This window comes from Manduca sexta, unplaced genomic scaffold (assembly GCF_014839805.1).
Source record: "Manduca sexta isolate Smith_Timp_Sample1 unplaced genomic scaffold, JHU_Msex_v1.0 HiC_scaffold_651, whole genome shotgun sequence".
NCBI lineage: Eukaryota > Metazoa > Arthropoda > Insecta > Lepidoptera > Sphingidae > Manduca > Manduca sexta.
This window is the reverse complement of record NW_023595464.1, coordinates 23,178-50,000: the sequence shown is the minus strand read 5'-3', so window position 1 is coordinate 50,000 and position 26,823 is coordinate 23,178. Positions and strand designations below refer to the sequence as shown.

The following is a 26,823-nucleotide window of genomic DNA, read 5'->3' as shown; positions in this document are numbered from 1 at the left end:
ATTATTCCGTGTTAACAAATGCCGATACTGTAATCGATACATCGTTAACGCTTAATATTTCTCACAATACTGACGAATATACTCATCTCAATGCAATAACAAACATAGAAACAGAAGTAATAACTGAGTTACCACCTGGTAGTACATCCCCTATTGAACCACATACAGAACAAAATATAAAAACATCTATTGATTATACAACAACTAAATTACAAGCAACTGGACCAACAGAAAGTGAGGATGAAATAAAACAAACTACTGACATGAGTATTGAATGGTCAAGTACTAAAGATTCTGCAACATTAAAAAGTAATATTATCAATACAAATATCGATACAGATAAGCCTACAATGGGATTCGACCATACGCGTACTACTTTCGATCTAGAAAAACACAGTCAAGGTACTGAACCAGATTTGGGCCAAACTACTGAGACATATAGAAGTAATGTATTAAATCAAATTACAACTGAAAATATTAATGATTCTTCTCATCCTAGTAGCACTATAAATAATGTAGGTCGCAAGGGACAAACAAAAGCAACAACAAGTGTTTATGGTATATCAGGATTCCACGAGACTGCATTTACTGAAAATATGCAAACTACCAATGTACTTGATACAGAGACTTCTTTTACTAATGTAAAAAAGGATGAAAGTACAAAGAATAGCATTGACTTTGATCATACAATTTTACCTCAGACTACCGTGATATTTGAGAGTCAAGGGAAAAATATAAATACTCCTGTAACAAATTTTGAAGAATATGATTTGGTGACTACTACACCACAAGAATATGATATATATAAATCAACTAATTCGGAACATAAAACCTCAAAATACAGTACAACATTTTATACAGAACATTTAAAAGAAACTACGCAGCAAGAAACATGGCAATCATTTGTAACTACAACTCAAAGTGAAATTTTCATCGAGAAAACAACTGAAAACCATGAACCTTTATCGTCTGTGGAAGTTACTACGAATAATATTCTAGAAAAAACTGAACCGTGGCAGCTATCTTCACAAATAAATATACACAGAACAACGGAAACGCCGCTTTTTGATTTCACAGATGTAACTTTGTTTTCGACTATCGGAACTGATGGTTTGACGAACACTATTAATAGTAATAAGTTAGATAGTACATCAGAGGTGACACGATATGATGAGAAGGTAACCAGCTCTAATTTAGGCTCCGACGTCTCTCTCATAACTGAAACACAATCAACTTTTATTAATGCCAATACTGAAAATCCCAATAAATCTTACCCATCCACTACAGTTTCAACTACTGAATCAACTACAGAAAAAATCGAACCCAAAAAAATGAATGAAACGGAAAGCACAGCTTCAACCAATTTTTCTGTACATTTTGCAATGAAATCAGATAATTCTACTGAAATTGAACGCCAGTCTACACTATTGCCTCCTATTGATACAAATATGTCAAGTACAAGTTCACCTGAAAATGAAAAATATACAACGCATTCAAGTCACGTTACAAATCATATCACTGAGCAGCAAACTCCCGAGACAACGTACTCTGATACTAAAAGTGATCATTTTTCTACTACAACAAATTCTATAAAAATGCAATCCACTAAAGCAGAAGATTCATTCGAAACGGAAAGCGTATATAAAACTATACTACCATTTACATATAAAACAACGGAAGAAGAAACTACTGTTTTGTATACTGTTACGGAAAAGAGTAGTGATGATTATGTTACATATATACCATCCATTTCAACACAAAGTAGTTCGAAATATGATTCAACAGAATCACCAACCGATTTGAGTGAATTGCTAAGTTCAACAAGTAATGTTGAACATCTAACTAATATGAAAATGGATGGTAAAAATCCTACATCGACTGTAAATGATAAATATACTATACCGCAAAACTTATTGACGTCGTCTTTAAAACCTACCATAACTGAGATAGATACTCAAACCTCTAATGACTTTCCACCTACCGACTACATTGAAAACTCAGGAAGTTCCACAACAAAAGTAGCTTTCACGTCTCCTCATACAAAACCACCAGATAAAAATTATAGTTTTTCGCTTATTCCAAATTTAACTAGGCTAGTAGGTATGACAGACACTACTGAAATATTTGAATATGACCTTATAACTAAACTCGAATTTGAAACCACTACTGAAGGCTCCTTTTTAAATAAAAATACTGGTTCAACTATTCCTACAAATATTTTTAATCTCCAATCAGTCAGTTCAAGAAAAAATGAGTCCACCTTCATAAATAACAATGATATAAAGACAACTAGTTCAATAAATAGCCCTAGTGAATTAACAACTACCCCTGATAGCTTTAGTGACAAACTGAATAGACAACCTAATTTGGAGGTGTTTACTGTATCTCAATCCTATGCTACAACAAAAAAATCAGATGTGACCGAGAACATTCGTAATCAAAATACTGCGGAAGTTTATTACACACTTACAGATAGAAATAAATTCACTCAGGAAAATGAGATAATCACTAGCTTAGATAGACGTGATGAAAGCGATCTGCCTACTAAAATGACTACTTCTATTAATAACATTTTGAATATAGATCATACAACACCCATGATGCATACCACACTAGATATATCATCTAACAGTTTTGAGAACTTCGATACTATTAGTACCGAAAAAGTTCAAAGTGAAAGCCAAAAGTCTACTATTGCAGACGACATGCAATTTGTTACGTCCACAACATCGTTGGCAAACGATGAAAGTAATACATTTGTGAATCAAATGACAACAATAGAATTCCCTAAAAACGATGACCAAACTACTATTGCAGTTACCAAGAAGAGTCCTGCTCCAGATTCTGATTTGTTTAGCCAATTAAATGAAAATAAGAAATATACAATAAGCGACCTTGAAAGCATGAATTCATTCACATCAACGCGTAATGATGAAAATATGCAAACTAAAGAAGATACTGAAAATATCAATGAAGCTATAGAATACACTACTAAATTTCACTTTACCAATATTCTAACTACTGTGGATACTGAAAATAATGGTCGAACAATAGAATATACCACCGCATTCCCATCAACAAGTAGTGATCATTTTCAATCTAACGTGGCTACTGAAGATAATATTAGTCAAACAACTGGATATCCTACATCTTCTCAATCAAGCAGTGATGAAAGTATGCAAACTAGTGTGTTGACTGATAATTATGGTCAAACTGTGGAACATACTACATCTCAACCAACAAGCAGTAATGATATTATTCAATCTAACTTCGTTACGGATAATTACGGTCAAACTATGGATCAAACTACATCTCAATCAACACGCAGTGATGATATTATTCAAACTATCGTGGTGACTAATAATAATGATCAAACTGTGAAAAATACTACATCTCAACCAACAAGCAGTAATGATATTATTCAATCTAACTTCGTTACGGATAATTACGGTCAAACTGTGGATCAAACTACATCTCATTCAACACGCAGTGATGATATTATTCAAACTAAGGTGGCTACTAATAATTACGATCATACTGTGGAACGTATTACGTCTCAATCAACAAGCAGTCATGATATTATTCAAACTAATGTGGGAATTGATGATTACGGTCAAAGTATGGAACATTCTGCATCTCAATCAACAAGCAGTGATGATATTATTCAAACTAATGTGGGAATTGATGATTACGGTCAAAGTATGGAACATTCTGCATCTCAATCAACAAGCAGTGATGATATTATTCAAACTAATGTGGGAATTGATGATTACGGTCAAAGTATGGAACATTCTGCATCTCAATCAACAAGCAGTGATGATATTATTCAAACTAACGTGGTGACTGATAATTACGGTCAAACTATCGAACATACTATATCTCAACCAACAAGCAGTGATGATATTATTCAAACTAATGTGGGAACTGATAATTATGGTCAAACTGTGGAAAAAACTACATCTCAATCAACAAGCAGTGATGATATTATTCAAACTAAAGCGGTAACTGATAATTACGGTCAAACTATCGAACATACTACATCTCAATCAACAAGCAGTGATGATATTATTCAAACTAAAGTGGGGACTGATAATTACGGTCAAACTATCGAACATACTACATCTCAATCAACAAGCAGTGATGATATTATTCAAACTAAAGCGGTAACTGATAATTACGGTCAAACTATCGAACATACTACATCTCAATCAACAAGCAGTGATGATATTATTCAAACTAAAGTGGGGACTGATAATTACGGTCAAAATGTGGAAGATACGACTATATTTCCATCAACAATCAATGATAGAAATATACCATCTGAAATAGCTTTTGAAAATAAAGGCCAAACTGTAGAAAGTATTACTATTCCTCAAATAACAAGTACTGAAGGAAATATGTTAGTGATCAATAATATCGAAAAAACGACGGAATATACATCACAATATACAAGCTCGGAAAGAAATATTGTAACTGAGGTAGTTACTAAAAATATTATTCAAATCACGGATTATACTCATACCTCACTATCTACAAATGTTAACGAAATTATTCCATCCAATGTAGGTACTGATAATAGTAATCCGGATATGCAATATACTACCACGTCTCGACCAACAAGCAGTGATGAAAACATTGTAACTCAGACGGTTACTGAAAATAAGAGTCAAATTCTAGATGCAACTTCTTTATCTCAAATACCAATTACGAAAACGGATACTGCAGACTTCACTCGTACAATTGTTACCGCTTCAGTACTGCATGATCCCACATTATCTATCACTACCGAATCTAATATAAAATCTTCGTCGAAATCGCAACACTCTTCATATAGCTCTAGTACATCTGTTGAGAATTTGTCTTCTAGAAGTAAGGATGTTGATATTCCTGCTTGGACAGAATCTACGACATTTACTGACTTGACATCTACGGCGACAACGACTTTGAACTTTGACTTAAATATCATTATAAAATGTAAAGCAAACTCACATTGTCCGACGAACAAAGCATGTCTTAACGGAGTATGCCAGAATCCTTGTCAAATAGTGGGAAAGAAATGCAAACAGAACACATCGTGTATTACTGTCAACCACGCAGCTGTTTGTGTTTGCGATGACGTCACTACAACCGACTGTGTAAGAGGTATGCTTCTGAGGTACTTTGCATACCAGTTTGATTATACTTTATAGTTGTTTTTATGGTCACTTTAATTTCGATTTATCATCTGCAATATTTTATACAGATTCTTATTATTGTAAAGGTTGTTTTATCGGACAAATGTGTAAATAATGACCAAAGTAATATGTATAATTAATTTGTAAATACGTAAATAATTGTAATTAATTTATTCATAGTAATCATTTCTTGTAACATACTAAAAAATAACAATTAACATAATAGAATCGGCTGGAACGCCAAAAGTACCAGAACCTTGTCACTCTGATCGAGACTGTATAGAAATCGAAGCCTGTTTCATGGGATTGTGTCAAGATCCATGTGAGTTTGACAATGTATGTGGCATCGGAGCCAATTGTCAACGCATTAAACACAGGCCGATGTGCTCGTGCCCAGCAGGGTACGATGGAGATCCCGCAGTTAAATGCACGCCTAAAATATGTAAGCCTCAGCTAATTTTTACTAATTATAACATGTAAAATGTTCTAATAAGGAAGTTGCCACTGATAAAAAAGACACCGTCTTTTTTTTATAAATGTCGTAAGATTATGGTATTGTATTAATAATGGTGGAAGAATTATTTCAATAATCTTGAAAAATTGCGAAGTTATTAAATTTTGAATGATTCTAATTAAAAAATAAAATGCAGCGCTCTGCGATCGCGGCGTTACTAGGTTCAAGGAAATTATTCGTGTTTTTCTATAGTGTTTAAAGTATTTCGAGGACTTCAGATTGAAAGTATTTTGAGGAGAATTAAGATTAATTTGTGTTTATGTTAAGTATTATTTATGAAGAAGGAATTACTAGATTTACGTAAAGTTTCGACCTAATATGATAATATCTCGAGTTAATAGGATATTTTAAAACAAAAAATATCTGGAAACTTCCTTATCATATTATTTGTGAAAGTGTAAATTAAACAGACTGTGGTTGTGTTTCTCAAACCCATTTTCACATACCTTTCCTTAATCGAGTGGGCCTTGGATAATGATCAGTGATCACACATCAAAGTATGCAATAAAGCAACTTTAAAATTATTTTACATAAAATTTTGATGTGTATGGGCCGTTAATGGGCTCCTGTAATTCTAAGAAGTATTAAATGAAACGGACAATACGATGGTAAAACCCCAAGTAAACCGAGTATTTAGATAAAGTAATAGTACAAGAAATTAATTAGTATAAAAACAGCAATAGTGGTTGTGGTTGTATACATATTGTAAATAGGAAAAAACACTGTATTTAGTAAATTTTTTTCTCACATGTAATTAAAACTATTTCAACTCTTTCCTCGGAATATTTTGTATTTACTCATTAGGCTCATAAATATTTCACGTTTTGTTTAGTTGGTTGCACTCGAAACGAAGATTGTCACTTAACTGAAGCTTGTATAAATAATGCCTGCCAACACCCATGTGCAATACACAATCCATGCGCACCCAAAGCCGTCTGTATAAACACAAACCATGGCTCAGATTGTAGCTGCTTAGAAGGTTATCAAGGAAACGGATACGTGGGCTGCGTACCAGGTTAGTATAACAGGAAGAAATGTTTATTACATTATATTAGTAACAATATATTATTTTTAATATACTATTGTTATTCTAGTAATGGATTCGCGATCCGTATGTCAGTATAATGAGGATTGTCCACCGGAATTGTTATGTGATACACTTAACAGAGTATGTATCAGTCCGTGTGCTGTCAATAAATGTGGAGAAAATGCTGAATGTGTTCCCTTTAACCACGACAGCCAATGCAGATGCCCGGCAGGTTTTACTGGGAATGCTTTCCTTGAGTGTCACCAAGGTATACTATCTGAATACATTATATTTTGCTTATAGAGAAAACATAATATTTCGCTTCGATGGCGTAGTTGTTTTGCGTGAGTGTTATGATACCGCTCTGAGGTCCTGGGTTCAAAGTGATATTGGGTTTTTCTGCTCAGTATGAAGTCTGAAATTTGGTTTCTGACCTAATATATAGTTAAAATTTGAAAGTATTTATGCCTGATATGACGATATCAAGCATAAATTCTCTTTCTTGAGCATCTGAGCGACGCGACGTCTTTAATGCATTAGATTAGTAACACAAATAATTTTCAGTGCAAGGATGCCGCTCGGATAATGAATGCGCCAATTCTGAAGCTTGTATCAATGGTAAATGCGGATCACCATGTAAATGTGGTATAAATGCAATTTGTGATGTACTTAATCATCGTGCATCGTGCAAATGTCTTGCCGGATATACTGGCAATCCACTAATTGGTTGCGAGCCACCATCAAATCCATGTGTTCCTAATCCCTGTGGAACCAATGCACTATGTGAAACTGATAACGGAAATCCGATTTGTGTTTGCCCTAAAGGCTTAACAGGAAATCCATTTAAGAATTGCAGTGAGTCACATTTTTTGTTATAGAACTTAATTATAATTAGTCCTTTAAAATAAATGCCTTAGAGCTGGGCACAGGCCTCCTTAAATAATTAAATTATCACTTGCTCAATACGGCTTTACGGAATTTCATTGTTACTGAAATTCGTATAGAAAAAGTTTGTCAGACGTTTGTGGTAGTTTAATTTAATTGTTGTTATGGTTTATGGTTTTTTTTTACAATTATTTCTTATTTTTCAGTACCGGAGGGTAACGAATGCGAACCAAACCCATGTGGTCCATATTCAGGATGTAGATTAATAGACGATAAACCAGCATGTTTCTGCTTACCAAATTATGAAGGAAATCCACCTCGGCAACCCTGTAAACTTCCAAATAATCCTTGTAACCCATCACCATGTGGACCGAACACCCAGTGCACCGTATTATCTAATGGATTTTCTAAATGTACTTGCTTACCTGGATTTATCGAAAGTCCCTAATACAGTCAGAGGTTGCGTGGAAGCACGCAATCCCTGTGAACCTAATACTTGCGGTGTTGGGGCTCGTTGTGATCCAAATAGATCACCAGCATGTTACTGTCCTGAAAACACTGTAGGAAATCCATACAAATCATGTGAGAATAATCGCGGTTATTTACCACCAGTATCCAGCGTACTATGTCAACCGGGACCTTGTGGCCCGAATGCAGACTGCTTCGTAAGTGGTAACAGAGAAATGTGTTACTGTAAAGCAAGTTTTATTGGTGATCCTTACACTGGATGTCAGCCTCAAATACTGCCCTGTGTCCCTAACCCATGCGGTCCACAAGCTGTTTGTCAAACTAGTCTCGATGGACAAGCACAATGCCTCTGTCCTGAGGGTAGTCTTGGGGACCCCTATGGTCCTAATGGATGTTATACTCGAGAGTGCGAAGTTGACGATGAATGTGCACCAAACAAGGCTTGTATAGGTTACATGTGCAGAGACCCATGTCCTGGAATGTGCGGCTTGAATACTAAATGTCATGTGGAAACTCACAGACCAGTATGCGAATGTGAAAATGGATTTGTAGGTAATCCTTTGATTTGTTGTTTACCACCTGAAGATCAAAAATCAATCAAGCCTTGTAATAAAGTCCAATGTGGAATAAATGCAATTTGTCAAGATGTGGATGACAAAGCTGTTTGCACGTGCCCAGTGGACTTTTCGGGCGATCCACATATTGAATGTAAACCGGAATGTGTCATGAGTTCTGATTGCCCGCCCAACGAAGCTTGCGTCAATAAAAAATGTATAGACCCATGTTCATTCAGTAACGTTTGTGGAATTAACGCCGTTTGCTTATGCAATGACCACACTGTGTCATGCCTATGTCCGGATGGATACACTGGTGATCCGTTGACCCAATGTATTTATAAACGTAAGTACTGTTTTTTTTTATATAACTAGGTATTGCTCACGGCTTCTCCCGCGTGAAAGGCCTTTCCTATAGCGTCAACTTCACTATTATTTAAGAAATCAAGTTCCACAATTTTATTATTTTCGATGGGAGCCAAGTACCGGGATAAAAGTAGTCTATGTGTTAATCCAGAACATGGTCTATCCGTGTGTCAAATCCGTTTAGTTGTTTCAGTGTTTACTCCTAACACAAATCTTCACATTTATAATAATAATAAGAACTAAGATAACAAAGTAACAATAATATAAGATTACTTAAAAATAAAATTTATAGCATTCGTAAATTCTTGTGACATATTCCTTTTTTTTTAGCAATCGTTATTGGAGTTGACAATTCAACATCACAACCTTGTTCGCCGAATCCTTGTGATTTCAATGCTCCTTGCGACACCTACGGGAATCAATTTGCTATTTGTGATGCTTGTATCGGGCCCAACGCTGCTAGTAATCCAGCATGCCGACCAGAATGTGTCCTTAATTCGGATTGTCAGTTTAATAAAGCATGTTTAAGAAATAAATGTGTAGACCCATGCCCAGGATCATGCGGCGTCAATGCGGAATGTTCGGTATATCACCATGATCCCATCTGTCAATGCAAATATGGTTTTGAAGGCAACCCATATGAATACTGCAAATCTACTACGCGACGTAAGTATTCCGATTATAAAAGATGTTTATCCCTAAATTAATGTTCATAAGATGGTTGTATTCATTCTGTTACATGTTTTTCTTTTTTCAGCTGTATTACACGAGACTTGCGATAATGTTCTTTGTGGAGCCAATGCAGTTTGTCAAGACATCAATGGGGCCCTAACATGCCAATGCTTTCAAAACTTTTACGGAAACCCATATGTATCATGCAGGCCACAATGTGTTGTGAATAGTGATTGTTCACCAGACCTTGCCTGTTTTAACAACAAATGTGAAAACCCTTGTAAAGATGTATGCGGCATTGGGGCATTGTGTAAGACAGTCAACCATCACTCGGTCTGCTACTGCGAATCTGGTCAAATCGGTGATCCATATGTTAGATGTCAACAAGCCCTCGGTCCAATTCCTTCTTTATCCGCGTGTGATCCGTCTCCATGTGGTCCACATAGTCGTTGTCTTGTATCATCAACTGGTTTCGCCGTATGCTCATGTATGCCAGGGCATAGGGGCATAGCACCGATGTGCCAACCTGAATGTGTCAGCAATTCAGATTGTCAACAGACGCTAACCTGTGTAAATCAACGGTGTATAAATCCTTGCTTAGGCAGCTGCGGCGTCAGTGCTGACTGTGTCGTCGTTAACCACAATCCTGTATGTATTTGTAGTGCGGGTAAAACAGGGGATCCTTTCGTCGCATGTACAGAAATGATAGAGGGACCACCGAAAGGCGAACATGACAAGAATCCATGTGTTCCATCTCCCTGTGGGCCCAACTCGGTATGCGAAATAAAATCGAACCATCCGGTATGTTCGTGCGTTCCTAATTACTCAGGCACTCCACCAAACTGCAGACCAGAATGTGTTATCAGTCAAGAATGCCCTCCTAGTCAAGCTTGTATTAATGAAAAATGTTTGGATCCGTGTGTGGGTGCTTGTGGAAATAACGCAAGATGTGACGTCGTGAACCATACGCCATTATGCAGTTGTTTAGAAGGATACAAAGGTGATGCATTTATTGGATGCGATGCTATATCGAAACATGACATACCAACACCATGCAGTCCGTCACCTTGCGGCGAAAATACGATATGCACTGTGGTAAATGACATAGCTCGTTGTTCATGTATCCCACCAAATATAGGAAATCCATACGCAGGCGGTTGCCGTCCTGAGTGTACGATAAATTCGGATTGTCCTAATCACTTAGCTTGTCTTTCAAACCATTGCCGAGATCCTTGCAAGGATTTGTGCGGGGTAAACGCTGAATGTATAGTCACAAATCATGTCCCAGTCTGTACCTGCTTTAGAGGATACGAAGGTGATCCATTCCAGTCATGTCGACCTCAGGAACATAGACCTCGTAAGTCTTACTTCTAACTGCATTAAAATTATTGTGTAATAAAATATTTTAACGAAATATATTTTGTATTCTAACAGCGTCCGCTTACAACCCTTGCGACCCATCACCCTGTGGCGCCAATAGTGAATGTCACGTGGTAAGCGACCGTGCCGCTTGTTCCTGTCGTCCCGGATTCCACGGAGCTCCACCTGCGTGTCGCCCTGAGTGTTCCGTTAACTCAGATTGCCCAGGGAACAGAGCATGTATTAATCTCAAATGCAAGGACCCGTGCGTTAATAGTTGCGGCTTGGACGCTCGTTGTCATGTTGTTGGGCATAATCCTATATGTACTTGCCCCGAAAATTTGCCTGAAGGAGACCCTTTTATCAGATGTTACAGAAAGAGTAAGTATTAAAAATAGATAATCGGACAGTTTCCGATTTAGAAACTTTCTTATCGGTTTAATTGCTTCGTAACTTTTGTAAACTAAAGAAAAAATCATAGTCTACTTGTGTGTTCTGTTTAATTAAATCTATGAAATTTATGAATCCATTCATTCTACATGTATTAGTTTCACCATACCGTTTACAAATTTATTGGATAGCCTATATCTAAGTTATATTATGATTTCGTCAAATTCATCTTACTTCCAATGGAAAACAAAATATTCAGTCGTGACTGGCGTAATTATGGTATCTTACAAATAATCATTATAATAACAGGTATTATTGAACAACCACCTGACCCGTGTCTTCTGTCACCGTGCGGACCACATTCGACGTGTCGGAACGAAGCGGGCCGTGCAGTATGTGCATGTGAGGCTGGTGCTCTCGGAGCTCCGCCTTCCTGTCGCCCTCAGTGTGTTATCAATCAAGATTGTCCCCTAGCGCTTTCTTGCCTCTCTGGAACCTGCGTCAATCCTTGTATAGGATCATGTGGGTTTAACGCCCGCTGTAACGTACAAAACCATCAGCCAATCTGCTCCTGTGACGAAGGATTCTCCGGAGATCCGTTTGCTGGCTGTAATCCAGTTGAAAGTAAGTCGTTGCCTATAATCATCTATTGCATGTATGTATGTAATTCACGCATTTTTCGTTATAAAATGATATAAAATTTCAGTTTCGAAAGCAGAACCTCCAAAGCCTTGTCATCCCTCACCATGCGGATCTAACGCAATTTGTCGGGAAAGAAACGGTGCTGGTTCTTGTATATGTTTAGATGATTTTTACGGTGATCCATACGTTGGGTGTCGTCCAGAATGTGTTATGAACACCGACTGTCCTAGAGACAAATCTTGTTTTAATAACAAATGCGTGGATCCGTGTGCTGGTACTTGTGGACAAAACACTGAATGTAGAGTATCGAATCATGCACCTTCATGTTACTGCTTGCATGGGCACACTGGAAACCCTCTGCATGCCTGTGTTCCTGTTATTCGTAAGACTTTCTACCTTCTCTTATTATTTATATCTTGATTTCTGTCTGTGCTACAAATTCATCTTTCTTCCTATTCTTCTTTAGCTCTACTAGACTCTGTGGATCCGTGTCATCCTTCACCTTGTGGACCATATAGCAAATGCCGTACTTTTAATGGACATGCCGTTTGCACATGTTTGGATATATGCGTTGGTTCTCCACCGAATTGCCGGCCGGAATGTATAGTTAGTTCGGATTGTCGTCCTGATAAGGCGTGTGTTAATCAAAAATGTCAAGATCCATGTCCTGGCACATGCGGTATTAATGCTAATTGCCAAGTTGTGAATCATAATCCTATATGTAGTTGCATAAGCGGATATACTGGCGATCCTTTTATAAGATGTTTCTTTGAAGACAGTAAGTAATCAAAATCATAAGTATTATGGCTTAATTTCATAGTATTTCTATGATTATATTGTTGTCGTTTCAAAAATATAATTGTTAATTTATATTTTCTTCAGAGCAAATGACACCAATAAATAGTTGTGTACCCAATCCTTGCGGTCCAAATTCTCAATGCAAGGAAGTTGATGGAGTGCCTGTGTGCTCCTGCTTAGAAAATTACGTGGGTCGCCCACCCAACTGCAGACCGGAGTGTGTCATTAACGTAGAATGTCCGGGTAATTTGGCTTGTATTGCTGAAAGATGTAATAATCCTTGTCCGGGATCTTGCGGTATTCACGCATCTTGTACAGTTGTTAAACATGTCCCGATATGCACTTGCAATCAAGGATACACTGGAGATCCATTCTCGGCATGCTCGCCTATTCCGAGTAAGTTTATAATAAGGTTATTTTTGAATGTTTAACGATAGCATGTCATACTTACATATAGTAAATGTTGTTTTACTTTTAGCCATAGAACCACAACTCGGAAATCCTTGTGCTCGTTCACCCTGTGGAGCAAATGCAATATGTAAAGAAAGACATGGCATTGGATCTTGTTCTTGTCTCCCTGATTATTATGGTGATCCATACATAGAGTGTCGGCCAGAATGCGTATTAAATTCAGATTGTCCCAAAGATAGAGCCTGTGTTAACAATAAATGTAAAGACCCGTGTCCAGGAGTGTGCGGCATGAATGCCGAATGTCGCGTTAATAATCATGCCCCATCCTGTGCATGCCTGCCGGGATACGAAGGAAATCCATTCACTTCCTGTTATATAAGTAAGATTTTTGAATATTTACGATGGTGATGTTGCATTTATAATTAAACACTATATCTAAAACAACATTACAATACTTTTAGATGCTGTTCAAAATCCAATTGATCCGTGTGTTCCATCGCCTTGCGGGCCGTACAGTATATGTCGTGAAAGTAATGGATACGGTATATGCTCATGCCAGGAACAGTACTTTGGATCACCTCCATTCTGTCGTCCGGAATGTATGGTTAGCAGTGACTGTATGCCAAATCGAGCATGTATAAACCAGAAATGCGTAGATCCGTGCCTCGGCTCATGTGGCAGTAATGCAAAATGTACAGTAGTTAATCACAATGCTTTGTGCAGTTGTCCACAAAATTATGTGGGTGATCCATTTGTACATTGTACATTAGAGACAAGTGAGTTGATATGTTTTAAGGCTTTATAACCACATAGGCATAAACAATAGATGATTAATCAATTGCCAAAAAATACAATAATATACACAAATAATAATCCGCGTTTTAGGGCCCGAACCGAAACCATCTGGAAATCCATGTATCCCATCTCCATGCGGACCGTATTCACAATGTCGTGTAATAGGGGAGACACCAGCGTGCTCTTGCCAGCCGGGCTATATTGGACGGTCACCAAACTGCCGACCTGAATGTATCTACGATGAAGAGTGTCCCAGTAACCTTGCTTGTGTCCGGGAAAAATGCGTCAGTCCGTGCGAAGGATCATGCGGTTCAAACGCCGAATGTACAGTAATTAATCACAAAGCAGTTTGTCATTGTCGCGAAAGTTATACAGGTGACCCCTTCAGTGGTTGCTATTTTATTGGTAAGTTTTAAAAGTATTAAAAAATGAACATTAAACGATGTACTTTATAAATAAAGATTGTTACAACTCAATAATTAATTACTTGTGCAGTTACGGTACCAAGCGAAGAAGAAGTTAACCCATGTAACCCATCTCCATGCGGCCCGAACGCTATTTGTAAAGAGAAAAATTCAGCTGGATCATGCACATGTTTACCAGAATATTTTGGAGACCCATATTTAGGATGCCGACCAGAATGTGTCACAAATAATGATTGTCCAACTGATAAGGCGTGTTCGAATAACAAATGCATAGACCCATGCCAAGGCGCTTGCGGAGTTAATGCCCAATGTTTAGTTACACATCATACACCAACATGCTTATGTCTTGACGGTTATGATGGCAATCCCACGGTATCTTGCCACCCACAGAGAAAACGTTAGTAACAAACAAATATCAATTTACGCATTTTAATAATTTTAATCATTTGTTCTGATACAATTAATTGTGATTGTAGCTCCTTTAGCTGATGAAAATCCATGCGTACCATCACCTTGTGGACCCTATAGTAACTGTAAAGTAGTTGATAATCATGGAGTATGTTCGTGCCAAGAAGGATACGTGGGGTCACCGCCAACATGTCGACCTGAATGTGTTACTAGCACGGAATGCGCTCAACACCAAGCGTGCATCAAACAAAAATGCAGGGACCCTTGTCCCGGCACATGTGGAATTAATGCAAAATGCCAAGTTATAAACCATAATCCCATATGTACTTGCAAACCAGGGTTCACTGGCGATCCGTTTATAACTTGCCAGTTGGAGCAAAGTAAGAAGATCATAAATAAAGCAAATAAATTTAATTCATACCCCAAAACAATTAAATGTTTTATTAATGTAAATAGAATTTAATTATTGTGAAATTTTCATCAATTCAAATCATTTTCTTCAAGAACTCTTTTCGTAGATAATCTTTACTTATACTACCTGTCTTCTATATCTTTTCTTTTTCTCGGCTTTGTGTGTATTTTTCTTAATCTTTTTGTTTTTCTTTCTTAGAACCTATTCTAGAGGGGCCTAAAGGAAATCCATGCGTTCCTTCACCTTGTGGTCCATATTCTCAATGTAAAGTAGTTGGAGAAGCGCCTGCATGCTCATGCTTACCCAATTATATAGGCGTTGCACCGAACTGTAGACCTGAATGCTCTATAAATGCGGAATGTCCGGGTAACCTTGCATGTCAGAATGAGAAATGCGTAGATCCGTGTCCAGGATCGTGTGGTTTTAATGCGCAATGTTCTGTAGCTAATCATGTTGCATTATGTAATTGTATATTTGGATATACTGGTGATCCATTTAGCGGATGTTCTCAAATTCAACGTAAGTCTACAACAGAGGTGATGTAATAAATGTTGTTGTACAATCTTAAGGATTTTTGATAATGTTTTACAGATACGTCTGAACCGCCACCGAACCCATGTAATCCCTCTCCTTGTGGAGCTAATGCACTTTGTAAAGAACGAAATGGAGTAGGCTCATGTACTTGTCTGCCTGAATACTTCGGCGATCCTTATACAGGATGTCGACCTGAGTGTGTATCCAACTCTGATTGTGATCGCAACAAGGCTTGCTCCAACAATAGATGTAAAGATCCCTGTCCGGGAACATGTGGTATTAATGCGGAATGCAGAACTATTAACCATTCACCAACTTGCACTTGTCTCCATGGATATAATGGCAATCCACTAGTCAAATGTGAAATGGAAAGTGAGTTATTTAAAAACTATTATAATTGTTCTATAATTTGTGTAAGTTATTTAGAGTACGACAGATTCAACTTCATACTTATATATCGTGTAAAAGTAGTATTTATTTACCAATCATGATTAGACATACAGGTACTGTTTCTTACATTTCACTTTACCTGCTTAATAAGTAATAGGTATAAGGTATAATTAATATTACGATTCTCTTACGTCTGTATCTTAAAACACCATTAGTTCCAGGTCACGATGAACCCCGTCTGGATCCGTGCCAACCATCACCTTGCGGCCCTAACAGTCTCTGTCGGGTTATAAACGGCCATAGTGTTTGTACTTGTGAAAGTGGATATATTGGCACACCACCAACTTGCCGCCCCGAATGTATTGTCAGCTCGGAATGTCCGCAAGACAAAGCTTGCGTGAATAAGAAATGTGTAGATCCTTGCCCCAACACATGTGGCCTCAACGCGCGTTGCCAAGTCATTACGCATAATCCCATCTGCAGTTGTACACCTGGTTATACTGGAGATCCATTCACAAAATGCAATCCGGAAGAAGGTAAGGCATTAATTATTATATTTTCAATTATATTATCGCCATAAATAATGTACAAGTATGTACATATAGCAATAAACAAAATATTATGCATTGATTTTAGTACCGGAGCCTACAAATCCATGTGTACCTTCGCCTTGTGGTCCCAACTCTGAATGTCGCGTTATTGGTGACCAAGCTGCTTGCTCTTGTTTACCAAACTACATTGGAAGAGTACCTAACTGCCGCCCAGAATGTACCATTGACGCTGAGTGTCCAAGTAATACAGCGTGTTTCAATGAACGGTGTAAAGATCCTTGCCAAGGAGCTTGTGGTGTAAATGCCCTATGCCTGACTGTGAATCATAAACCCATATGTTCGTGCCAACATGGTTTTACCGGAGATGCGTCCAGAAGTTGCGTACAAATAATATCTAGTAAGTCTTTTTTCCATTTTTCATTTCTGTTCATTACATTTTAACATCTTTTAATGTTTTTTGATTTTCTTTTAGCCACCGAAATGACACCGACATCAAGCCCTTGTTTACCATCCCCATGTGGTCCTAATGCTGAATGCAGAGAATATAACGGAGCAGGCGCTTGCGTGTGCTCAGAAGGTTTTGAGGGCGATCCATATAGCACGCAAGGATGCCGTAGAGAATGTGAAAGCAACGATGATTGTGCTCCCAATTTGGCTTGCACACGATTCAAGTGCATCGACCCTTGTCCTAGAACGTGTGGTCTATTAGCGCAATGTACTGTTGAAAATCACGCGCCAGTTTGCACGTGTCCACGAGGCTACACAGGAGATCCATTCTTTCAGTGTAAAGAAATAGTAGTACCACGTAAGTAAACTTTTGTAGGTATTTTTATTTTCAAGAATAATTAATTCTATAAAACTAAATACTTTATATAATTTACAGCTACGCCCAAGAACCCTTGCGAGCCTACACCATGTGGACCCAACAGTCAATGTAGACAAGTGAATATGCAAGCAGTTTGTTCATGCTTACCAAATTACGTGGGGTCGCCTCCATCATGTAGACCGCAGTGTGTGGTTAACAGCGAGTGTGATTCTTCTAAGGCCTGTATAAACCAAAAATGCGACGATCCTTGTCCTAATACATGTGGATTAAGGGCCCATTGTCTTGTTAAAAACCACAACCCAATTTGTACCTGTCCAGCAGGCATGACCGGCGATCCATTTACACAATGTTATGGTTAGTAAATATAATTTATATTATTACAATATTGCGTTCTTACCAGCTCCGGCTCAATTCAAGTATGGTAAATTTTATTTTATCCTAAAACTTTTTTTTATTTTGTAGCGATACAAGTCACAACTGAGCGACCGCCATCTTGTACTCCATCTCCATGTGGGCCACATTCCCGTTGTCAGTTATTGGCCAGTGGACCAGCCTGTTCATGTCTGCCCGGCTATGTTGGATCTCCACCTTCATGCCGACCAGAATGTACGATCAACTCAGAGTGCCCCGCTTCATTGGCTTGTGTAAGACAAAAATGTGAAGATCCTTGCCCTGGATCATGTGGAGTCGATGCTAACTGCCATGTATTGAATCATGTAGCGGTATGTGTTTGTAATGATGGATACACTGGTGATCCCTTCTCGAGATGTTCACCAATACTAGAAGGTAAAACTTTATAAAATTTGATTGGCTTTATATGTTTTCATTTTTATTTTTATGTCAGTCCCTCATTGAGAAACTTTTTTACAGCGCCAACAACACCGACTCCATCAGACCCTTGCAATCCGTCACCTTGTGGACCTAACGCTCAGTGCGAAAATGGATTCTGCACATGTTTGGCAGATTATAGCGGTAATCCTTACGAGTCATGCAGACCGGAATGTACTGGAAGTCAAGAATGTCCTAGAGATAAGGCTTGCTTTAGAAATAAATGCCGCGATCCTTGTCCTGGCGTTTGTGGACAAAACGCAAAATGTGATGTTATCAACCATATACCTTCTTGCTCTTGCATATCAGACTACACTGGCAATCCGTTCACTCAATGCCACCGAATAGAGGAACCGAAAACACCGAGAGATCCATGCCACCCATCACCATGTGGACCCAACAGTGTCTGTAAAACTGTTGACAATGCTGCAGTTTGCGCTTGCCTTGAAGGTTACCAAGGGTCGCCACCCGCATGCAGGCCTGAATGTGTTGTGAGCTCTGAATGTCAATCAACCAAAGCTTGTGTAAATCAAAAATGTATAAATCCTTGCATTAATGCATGCGGTGTATCCGCTCGTTGTGAAGTCATCAACCACAGCCCTATTTGTAGTTGCAACCCTAAACAAACCGGCGATCCATTCAAGAGTTGTTATGACATTTTGAAATCTCCCCCTGAATCCGTAGATGCTTGTAATCCTTCTCCATGTGGACCAAATGCTCAATGTATTGAGAGAAACGGAAAAGCAAACTGCAAGTGTATAGAGGATTATGTGGGACAACCGCCGAACTGCAGGCCTGAGTGTGTTATTAACCCAGACTGTCCTTCAAATCAAGCATGTGTTAGGAATAAATGTATAGACCCCTGCCCAGGCTCCTGTGGTATAAATGCTGATTGTATTATAGTGAGCCATACCGTTTCATGCATATGCAGAGAGAAGTTCACGGGTAATCCATTTATGCAGTGTGTGCCACAAGAAGGTAATTACTCATTAATAATATTTTGGTAAAATTATAGATAATATATCTCAGCTACTCATGCGCAGCATTTTATTAATCAAATGTTCTTAAATATCATATGAAACAGAAGGATGTAATTATGCTGTAATTTGGGTCATGTGTCATGTGTAATATTTTATAATATTATTTTAACACAAATTGTAAAATTATTTTTAAAGTTGCAATTTTCTTTATTTTACAGATAAAATCCCGCAACCTTGTGATCCGTCGCCATGTGGTGCGAATGCAATATGCAATCAACGAGACGGAGTCGGAGCTTGCTCTTGTTTGGACGAGTATTATGGCAACCCGTATGAAGGTTGTCGTCCCGAATGTGTCCTAAGCTCCGATTGTCCCGCTGATAAATCATGCATCAGAAATAAATGTGCTGATCCATGCCCAGGTATCTGTGGCACGAATGCTGAATGTAATGTAATTAACCATGTCCCAAGCTGTGCTTGTGTGAAAGGATATTCGGGCAATCCGTTTGTTCAATGTTTGAAGGATGAACCCACAGAAGTATCAAGGCCCTGTCAGCCGTCACCTTGTGGACCTAATAGCATTTGCAGAGAAAATGGAGAATTAGCATCTTGCGAATGCTTGCCGGAATATATAGGGGCTCCACCTGATTGTCGACCCGAATGTACCGTCAGTAGTGAATGCCCTTCAGACCGAGCTTGTCACAAATTCAAATGTGCTGATCCTTGCAGAGGAACATGTGGAATTGGTGCGCATTGTCAAGTAATTAACCATAGTCCCCTGTGCAGCTGTCCAGCCGGAACTTCTGGCGATCCATTTAAACGGTGCTTTGAGCCAGTTATTTACGTACCCGATACACCGAAGCAGCCATGTCAGCCAAATCCGTGCGGTTCTTACAGCGAATGTCGCACAATTAACAATAGCCCATCATGCTCTTGTATTGAAGGATACTTAGGTCAACCGCCTAATTGTCACCCAGAATGTCTTGTGAACACTGATTGTCCATCCCATCAAGCTTGTATCGCTGAAAAATGTACAAATCCTTGTGAAGGGTCATGCGGATTTAGAGCAGAATGCCGGGTACATGATCACATACCGATCTGCAGTTGTCCAACTGGTTTTTCTGGAGATCCATTTATTCAATGCGCAGAAATAATCGGTAAGAGGCTATTTTAGAAATTAAAAATAAAAATAAAAATTACTTGTATTATAATTAAACGGTACGTTTTATAAATAATATAACTAGTTTTTCCTAATTTTGCAGCAACACCAACGCCCTTACCCGATCCTTGTAACCCTTCACCTTGTGGTAGTAATGCCATATGTGAAGATGGTGTATGCTCTTGCGTGCCTGGATATTTTGGAGACGCTTATGTAGGCTGCCGACTGGAATGCACTACCAACGGTGAATGTTCACCCACTCGAACATGTCAGAGAGGAAAATGCGTTGATCCATGTCCTGGCGCATGCGGCACAAAGGCGATATGTTCCGTTAACAATCATATTCCATCCTGCACTTGCCCACCTAATACTTCCGGTGATCCATTCACTTTCTGTTCAGAAATTGTACCAAAAGGTAATAATAATACTATATTTAAATATTTTGACTATATTTTGTTAGTGTGATTTCTAACCTACGTTCGTTTTTTCGATTAGATATACCAACCAATGGATGTTCACCATCGCCCTGTGGTCCATACAGTGAATGTACGGTGACGGCGAATGGTGCAGCCGCTTGTTCATGCAAAGCTGGCCACATTGGATTACCGCCATCTTGTCGTCCAGAATGTCTTGTGAGCGCCGAATGCAAACTCCAGTTAGCTTGCATTGATCGCAGGTGTCGCAACCCTTGCGAGGGTGCATGTGGCCGAGGCGCTAGATGTCAAGTCATTGCTCACTCTCCCATATGTACTTGTAATGACGGTTTCACCGGTGATCCGTTCACATATTGTTATCCTGCGCCAGGTAAAATTAGTAATATTATAATTTGACCAATTATCAATGGTTTAATACATACACCACTTGAGTCTAATACAAAATTATGTTGATTATTGTAGTTGTTCCACCGGAACCGCAAGACCCGTGCGAACCATCGCCGTGTGGGCCTAACTCAGTATGTCTGTTCTCGGGAGCTACGCCAGCGTGCAGTTGCCAACCTGGCTTTTTAGGAACTGCACCTAACTGCAGACCAGAGTGCACCATAAGCGCGGAGTGCCCGGCAACTCTTGCGTGTGTAGCTCAAAGATGTAAGGACCCGTGCGAGCAAGCTTGCGGACCAAGAGCTATCTGTTCAGTAGTAGATCATCGTGCTACTTGTGCCTGCGAGTCAGGCTTAGAAGGCGATCCCTTCCAGGGTTGTTCACCACCACGAGGTAAGGAACTAATTAAGATATAAACTTTAACTATGATTGCAATAATGGACTTACAGAATAGTAATTAATATTACGAACCTGAAACGTTCTAAATGGTCTATAAAATGTTCGAAATATGTAGGTCATCCATGACGGAAACCATTGTAAAATACCTCACTCATTTGTTAAGTGTTGATGATAATTTAATCATTAAGTATATAAAGGTAAATGAGTTTTTAAAATTTCATGAAAATATTAGTCATCCATATCAATAGGTTAATGACTGCAAATAACACTCTGCTTTGCAAAAGCGTGATTCATAAATTTCATGCTTTTAAGATGTGCTTACGAAACGGAAACATTAATTAGTCAAATCACGCCTTACGGTTTACTAATGTAAATAGGTCTATATGGACGGCTTTACTTTGGAACTCTGTGGTAACCATGCCCTCCGCTTGGTTCAATGGTAATCTCGTTCATGCAGAACCTATTTATAAGCTTTAAACATAAGCATTAGGATTAAGACGGTGAAAAACGATAATATATATTTTTTAAGACGGGATGTAACATAATAATAACTTAAATGTCAAATTAATGCCTTTGCTTCAAAACTGAGCACGCGGAGATAACCTAGCACTTACAGTAAGCTTAGGCCATTCGCCATGGTGGCCGCTTTTGGACGGTGCTGCTAGAGATAGTGTCGCTGTCGCCGGATTAAGGAAGTCATTAAATGTCGCCGAGCCCAACAAGCTTCAACTAACGCTTCGGATCAAGGAAATGCTTCAAAGGTGACTGACGGACTTGTTGGTAAGTGATCTTACTGTATTTACAATAATATATTTCAGCTCCACCAAAGATTGAGTATTTAAATCCGTGTGAACCTTCGCCTTGTGGCGCGAATGCTGAGTGTAAAATACAAGGAAACGCCGGCTCATGTACATGTCTTCCCGACTATTTCGGTGACCCATACCAAGGTTGTAGACCGGAGTGCTTAAGCGACTCTGACTGCCCCCTAGCCTTGTCTTGCAACAGAAATAAATGCGTGGACCCGTGCCCAGGAGTTTGTGGATTCAATGCAGATTGTTACGTTACTAATCATAAACCAACATGTAATTGCAAACTTGGCTATACTGGCAATGCGTTATCAATGTGTTCCCCCATAAGAGGTAAGATTTAATATTGTAAATTATATCTAAACCTAGTTATTACATGAATAGAAATTAAAAATGCTTTATTCAATTTCAGAAAATGATGTTATAGAGAAAGATGTTTGTAATCCCTCTCCTTGTGGAGTAAACTCAGTTTGCAAGGAAGTGAATAGTCAACCGATTTGTTCATGTTTGCCAAATTTCGTGGGATCTCCTCCTAACTGCAGACCCGAATGTGTAATTAATTCTGAGTGCAAACCAAACAAGGCGTGTATTAATCAACGCTGTGTGAATCCCTGCCCTAAACCTTGCGGCCAAAACACAGATTGTAAAATGATTAATCACAGCCCTATATGTAGCTGTCGTCAAGGCTATTCGGGAAATCCGTTCACCATGTGCAGTCAAATAATTCGTACGTATTGAGATTTTTTGTTCAATATATACTATGACAACGAGTTAAAATTTGCGCAAATATTTCTATAGAAAACAGATAAAATGCATGGAAGTGACATATTCTATCAATAAGCCTATCACTCGGTAACACTATGTTATTGTCATACATTACATTAGCGTTAAACTTGTAGAAAGGCATCTTGGCTATGGCCCCTGGTGTAATTAATTAACGAAAGTAATAAAATATTCTGTTACACTCATGACGATAATACTTTACAAGGAGATAATTTTTTTTACGTTCTTTGACAGATCGCATATTGACTCGTATATTACTTTGATTCACAGAAATGACACAACCTAAAGCGCCAAATTCAGATCCCTGTGTGCCATCACCATGCGGTTTATATTCGGAATGTCGTAATAACAATGGTTTGGCATCGTGCTCTTGTTTACCAACATACATAGGATCACCACCTTTCTGCAAACCCGAATGTGTTGTCCACTCTGATTGTCCAAGTGACCTAGCCTGTGTCTCAGAAAAATGTCGAAACCCATGTGATGGTACATGCGGCTTATATGCCAAGTGCTTCGTGAATAATCATATTCCGGTGTGCCTGTGTCCTGATGGATTTACAGGAGATCCGTTCAGGCAGTGTGTACCAAAACCTGAACAAGGTAAGTCGGTCTACGAGATTTTCTATAATTTAAACATTTACAATGCTATCTTTATTATTATAAATATATATTTTTTTATAGATATTATACCAACTGTATCGTCCGACCCTTGTCAACAAAAGATTTGTGGGCCGAACACTGTATGCAACAATGGAGTTTGCTCATGCGTAGAAGGCTACCACGGTGACCCTATGTTAGGCTGTAGACCAGAATGTGTGTATAATACCGATTGCCAACAGGATAAAGCTTGTCAACGTAATAAATGTGTTAACCCATGTGTCGGAACATGTGGTCAGAATGCAATTTGTGACGTTATGAATCACATTCCAATGTGTTCGTGTCCTAAGGGAATGAACGGTAACGCTTTTGTGGAATGTAGACCCTCAGCAGGTAATACTCAACAACATAAAAATAATAATAAATAATCAAATTTTATTATTTTCCTTTGTATATGATGTATTTAGTGTAATTATGGTTTACAAGAAGGTGAATTCAAATGTATTTCTTTCAGTATTAAATGTGAATCCTTGTCATCCTTCACCTTGTGGACCGAACAGTCAATGTCAACAAAGCAATGGACAGGCAGTTTGTTCCTGCGTGCCCGGCTATCGAGGAAGTCCTCCCACCTGTAGGCCAGAGTGCGTGGTCAGCTCGGAATGTCCATTGAACGAAGCTTGCAATAATCAGAAATGTATAAACCCCTGTATCGGTGCATGTGGTTCCGGAGCTGTGTGTGACGTCATAAACCACAATCCTATCTGCACTTGTCCACCGACGTTCACTGGAGATCCATTTGTGAGATGTATTGTTATAGGTACTGTACTGCACTGTATACTGTTGTCATGATAAATTTATTCACTAAAACATTTATACAATTTATTTAACACTTATTCAAATATTATTCCTTTAATTTGATGTATCCACTATGTATAATCATTTTAACGTTTAATTTTATTTCAGTTAAGGAACAAGTACCTGTTAATCCTTGCGAACCTTCACCTTGTGGACCAAATTCAATATGCAAAATTAACGGAGAAAGCCCACTTTGCGCTTGTTTACCAAACTTTAAAGGATCGCCACCAAACTGCCGACCTGAATGTATCAGCAACAGTGAATGCGACTACAACTTGGCTTGTTTGAACAAAAAATGCGCAGATCCATGTCTTGGAACGTGTGGTGCGAACTCTGAATGTAGGGTGGTTAGTCACGCACCCATGTGCATATGTCAAGCAGGTTACACTGGCGATCCATTCTCATATTGCAGTCCGCAAATTGTTTCGGAGGCAATTGAACATCTGACTCCGTGCAGTCCGAGTCCATGTGGCTCGAATGCCGTGTGCCGAGAATTGAAAAATGTCGGATCATGTCAATGTTTGGATGGTTATTCTGGCGATCCATATGAGGGATGTCGCCCGGAATGTGTAGTCAACTCTGATTGCCCGCTCAATAAAGCTTGTTCTAGAATGAAATGTATTGATCCCTGTCCCGGTGTTTGTGGTACAAATGCTTTGTGTCAAGTAAACAACCACATGCCAACGTGTATATGCCAACCTGGATACACTGGAAATCCTTTCAGCCATTGCAATATTGTACAAGAAGGTACATTTTTATTTTTAGTACTTAATAAATAATATACGATATTTTAATTATGATGCATGTTGAGGGGCTCCTTTTTCCGCACTTAGCCCGTAATAGGTCGGGCTGTTGTGCGTGGAATTATGATGCATAATATATATGTTAAATTTTAGCTTCAGTAGTGGAGAGAAATCCATGCAGCCCATCACCGTGCGGTGCAAACAGTCAATGCAAGCAAATAAATGAGCAAGCGATTTGTTCCTGTTTACCAACATTCATGGGTTCGCCACCAAACTGTCGTCCTGAATGTGTCGTTAGTTCGGAGTGCCCACAACATTTAGCATGTGTCGAACAAAAGTGTACCAATCCTTGTATCGGCACTTGTGGAGAAAATGCCAATTGCAATGTTATTAATCATAGCCCAATTTGCGTCTGCAAGCAAGGACTGACTGGAAATCCATTTACTACGTGTTATCCTATAAAGGGTAAGTAAAATTTTGCAAAATATGAAAAATATATGAATTTTGCGTAATAACGAGGGTTCTAACGAGTAAATTTATCTTACAGTATCAAAACCACCTCAAAGTCCGCTTTCGTCTGATCCATGTCTATCTTCACCATGCGGACTCTACGCCGAGTGTAGAAATGTTAGAGACACGCCCTCTTGCATTTGCAAACCTAACTACGTTGGCAACCCGCCTAACTGCAGGCCAGAATGTACTATTAACTCGGAATGCCCCAGCAACCAAGCGTGTATGAACGAAAAGTGTCGCGACCCATGCCCCGGAGCCTGTGGTCTAAATGCACAATGTACTGTTTTCAACCACATCGCGCAATGCGGTTGCATTGAACGATACACAGGAGATCCATTCACTCGTTGTCTGCCGATGCGTGAAGAGGATGGTAAATATAACTCATTAATTGTTAGAATGAATTTTGAGATACGGCAGTAGGAACACCCAAACCAACAAGAAAACTTTTTAGGGCATTATGTAATATACTTAATGACTTTAGGAATTAGCTTCACAGATTCTAAAAAATATGTACAATCGGCAAAGAAATAGGTAATTTATGCAAAAACATTTTTGATGCCAGTAAAATTTTGTTCATAAGAATAAAAAGTCTCTATGGGGCCATTAGAGTAAAAAATACCAAAAAAGCTTTCCTCATACATTTTGTTAGAAATGCAACCACAAATTCAGTGTGTCTAGAAACTTAGAAAGTTTTCTTATAGCTACAGCGATTAAGGTAGCTTTCCTTATTGCCTCGTCTCGGTA

The 26,823-nt window shown here is 38.7% G+C and overlaps 1 protein-coding gene across 1 annotated transcript in view; it reads left to right on the top strand.

Annotated features, from left to right (window-relative positions):
- LOC115448156 overlaps positions 1-26,823 on the top strand; it is a gene marked incomplete at both ends in the record, with an annotated part of 49,995 nt that continues 23,172 nt past the window's right edge. Inside the window, 38 exon segments of the mRNA XM_037447190.1 lie at positions 1-5,142; positions 5,401-5,616; positions 6,521-6,703; positions 6,783-6,983; positions 7,280-7,570; positions 7,807-8,042; positions 8,044-8,968; positions 9,319-9,654; positions 9,746-11,017; positions 11,095-11,400; positions 11,719-12,033; positions 12,116-12,433; positions 12,518-12,829; positions 12,934-13,245; positions 13,328-13,639; positions 13,722-14,036; positions 14,146-14,460; positions 14,551-14,877; positions 14,957-15,268; positions 15,499-16,206; positions 16,440-16,760; positions 16,861-17,172; positions 17,248-17,580; positions 17,659-17,955; positions 18,064-18,387; positions 18,472-19,407; positions 19,628-20,563; positions 20,669-20,980; positions 21,061-21,369; positions 21,462-21,776; positions 22,601-22,921; positions 23,001-23,315; positions 23,642-23,971; positions 24,053-24,361; positions 24,483-24,785; positions 24,932-25,570; positions 25,720-26,031; positions 26,114-26,449. Of these exon segments, the coding sequence (XP_037303087.1) occupies positions 1-5,142; positions 5,401-5,616; positions 6,521-6,703; positions 6,783-6,983; positions 7,280-7,570; positions 7,807-8,042; positions 8,044-8,968; positions 9,319-9,654; positions 9,746-11,017; positions 11,095-11,400; positions 11,719-12,033; positions 12,116-12,433; positions 12,518-12,829; positions 12,934-13,245; positions 13,328-13,639; positions 13,722-14,036; positions 14,146-14,460; positions 14,551-14,877; positions 14,957-15,268; positions 15,499-16,206; positions 16,440-16,760; positions 16,861-17,172; positions 17,248-17,580; positions 17,659-17,955; positions 18,064-18,387; positions 18,472-19,407; positions 19,628-20,563; positions 20,669-20,980; positions 21,061-21,369; positions 21,462-21,776; positions 22,601-22,921; positions 23,001-23,315; positions 23,642-23,971; positions 24,053-24,361; positions 24,483-24,785; positions 24,932-25,570; positions 25,720-26,031; positions 26,114-26,449 (19,914 nt within the window).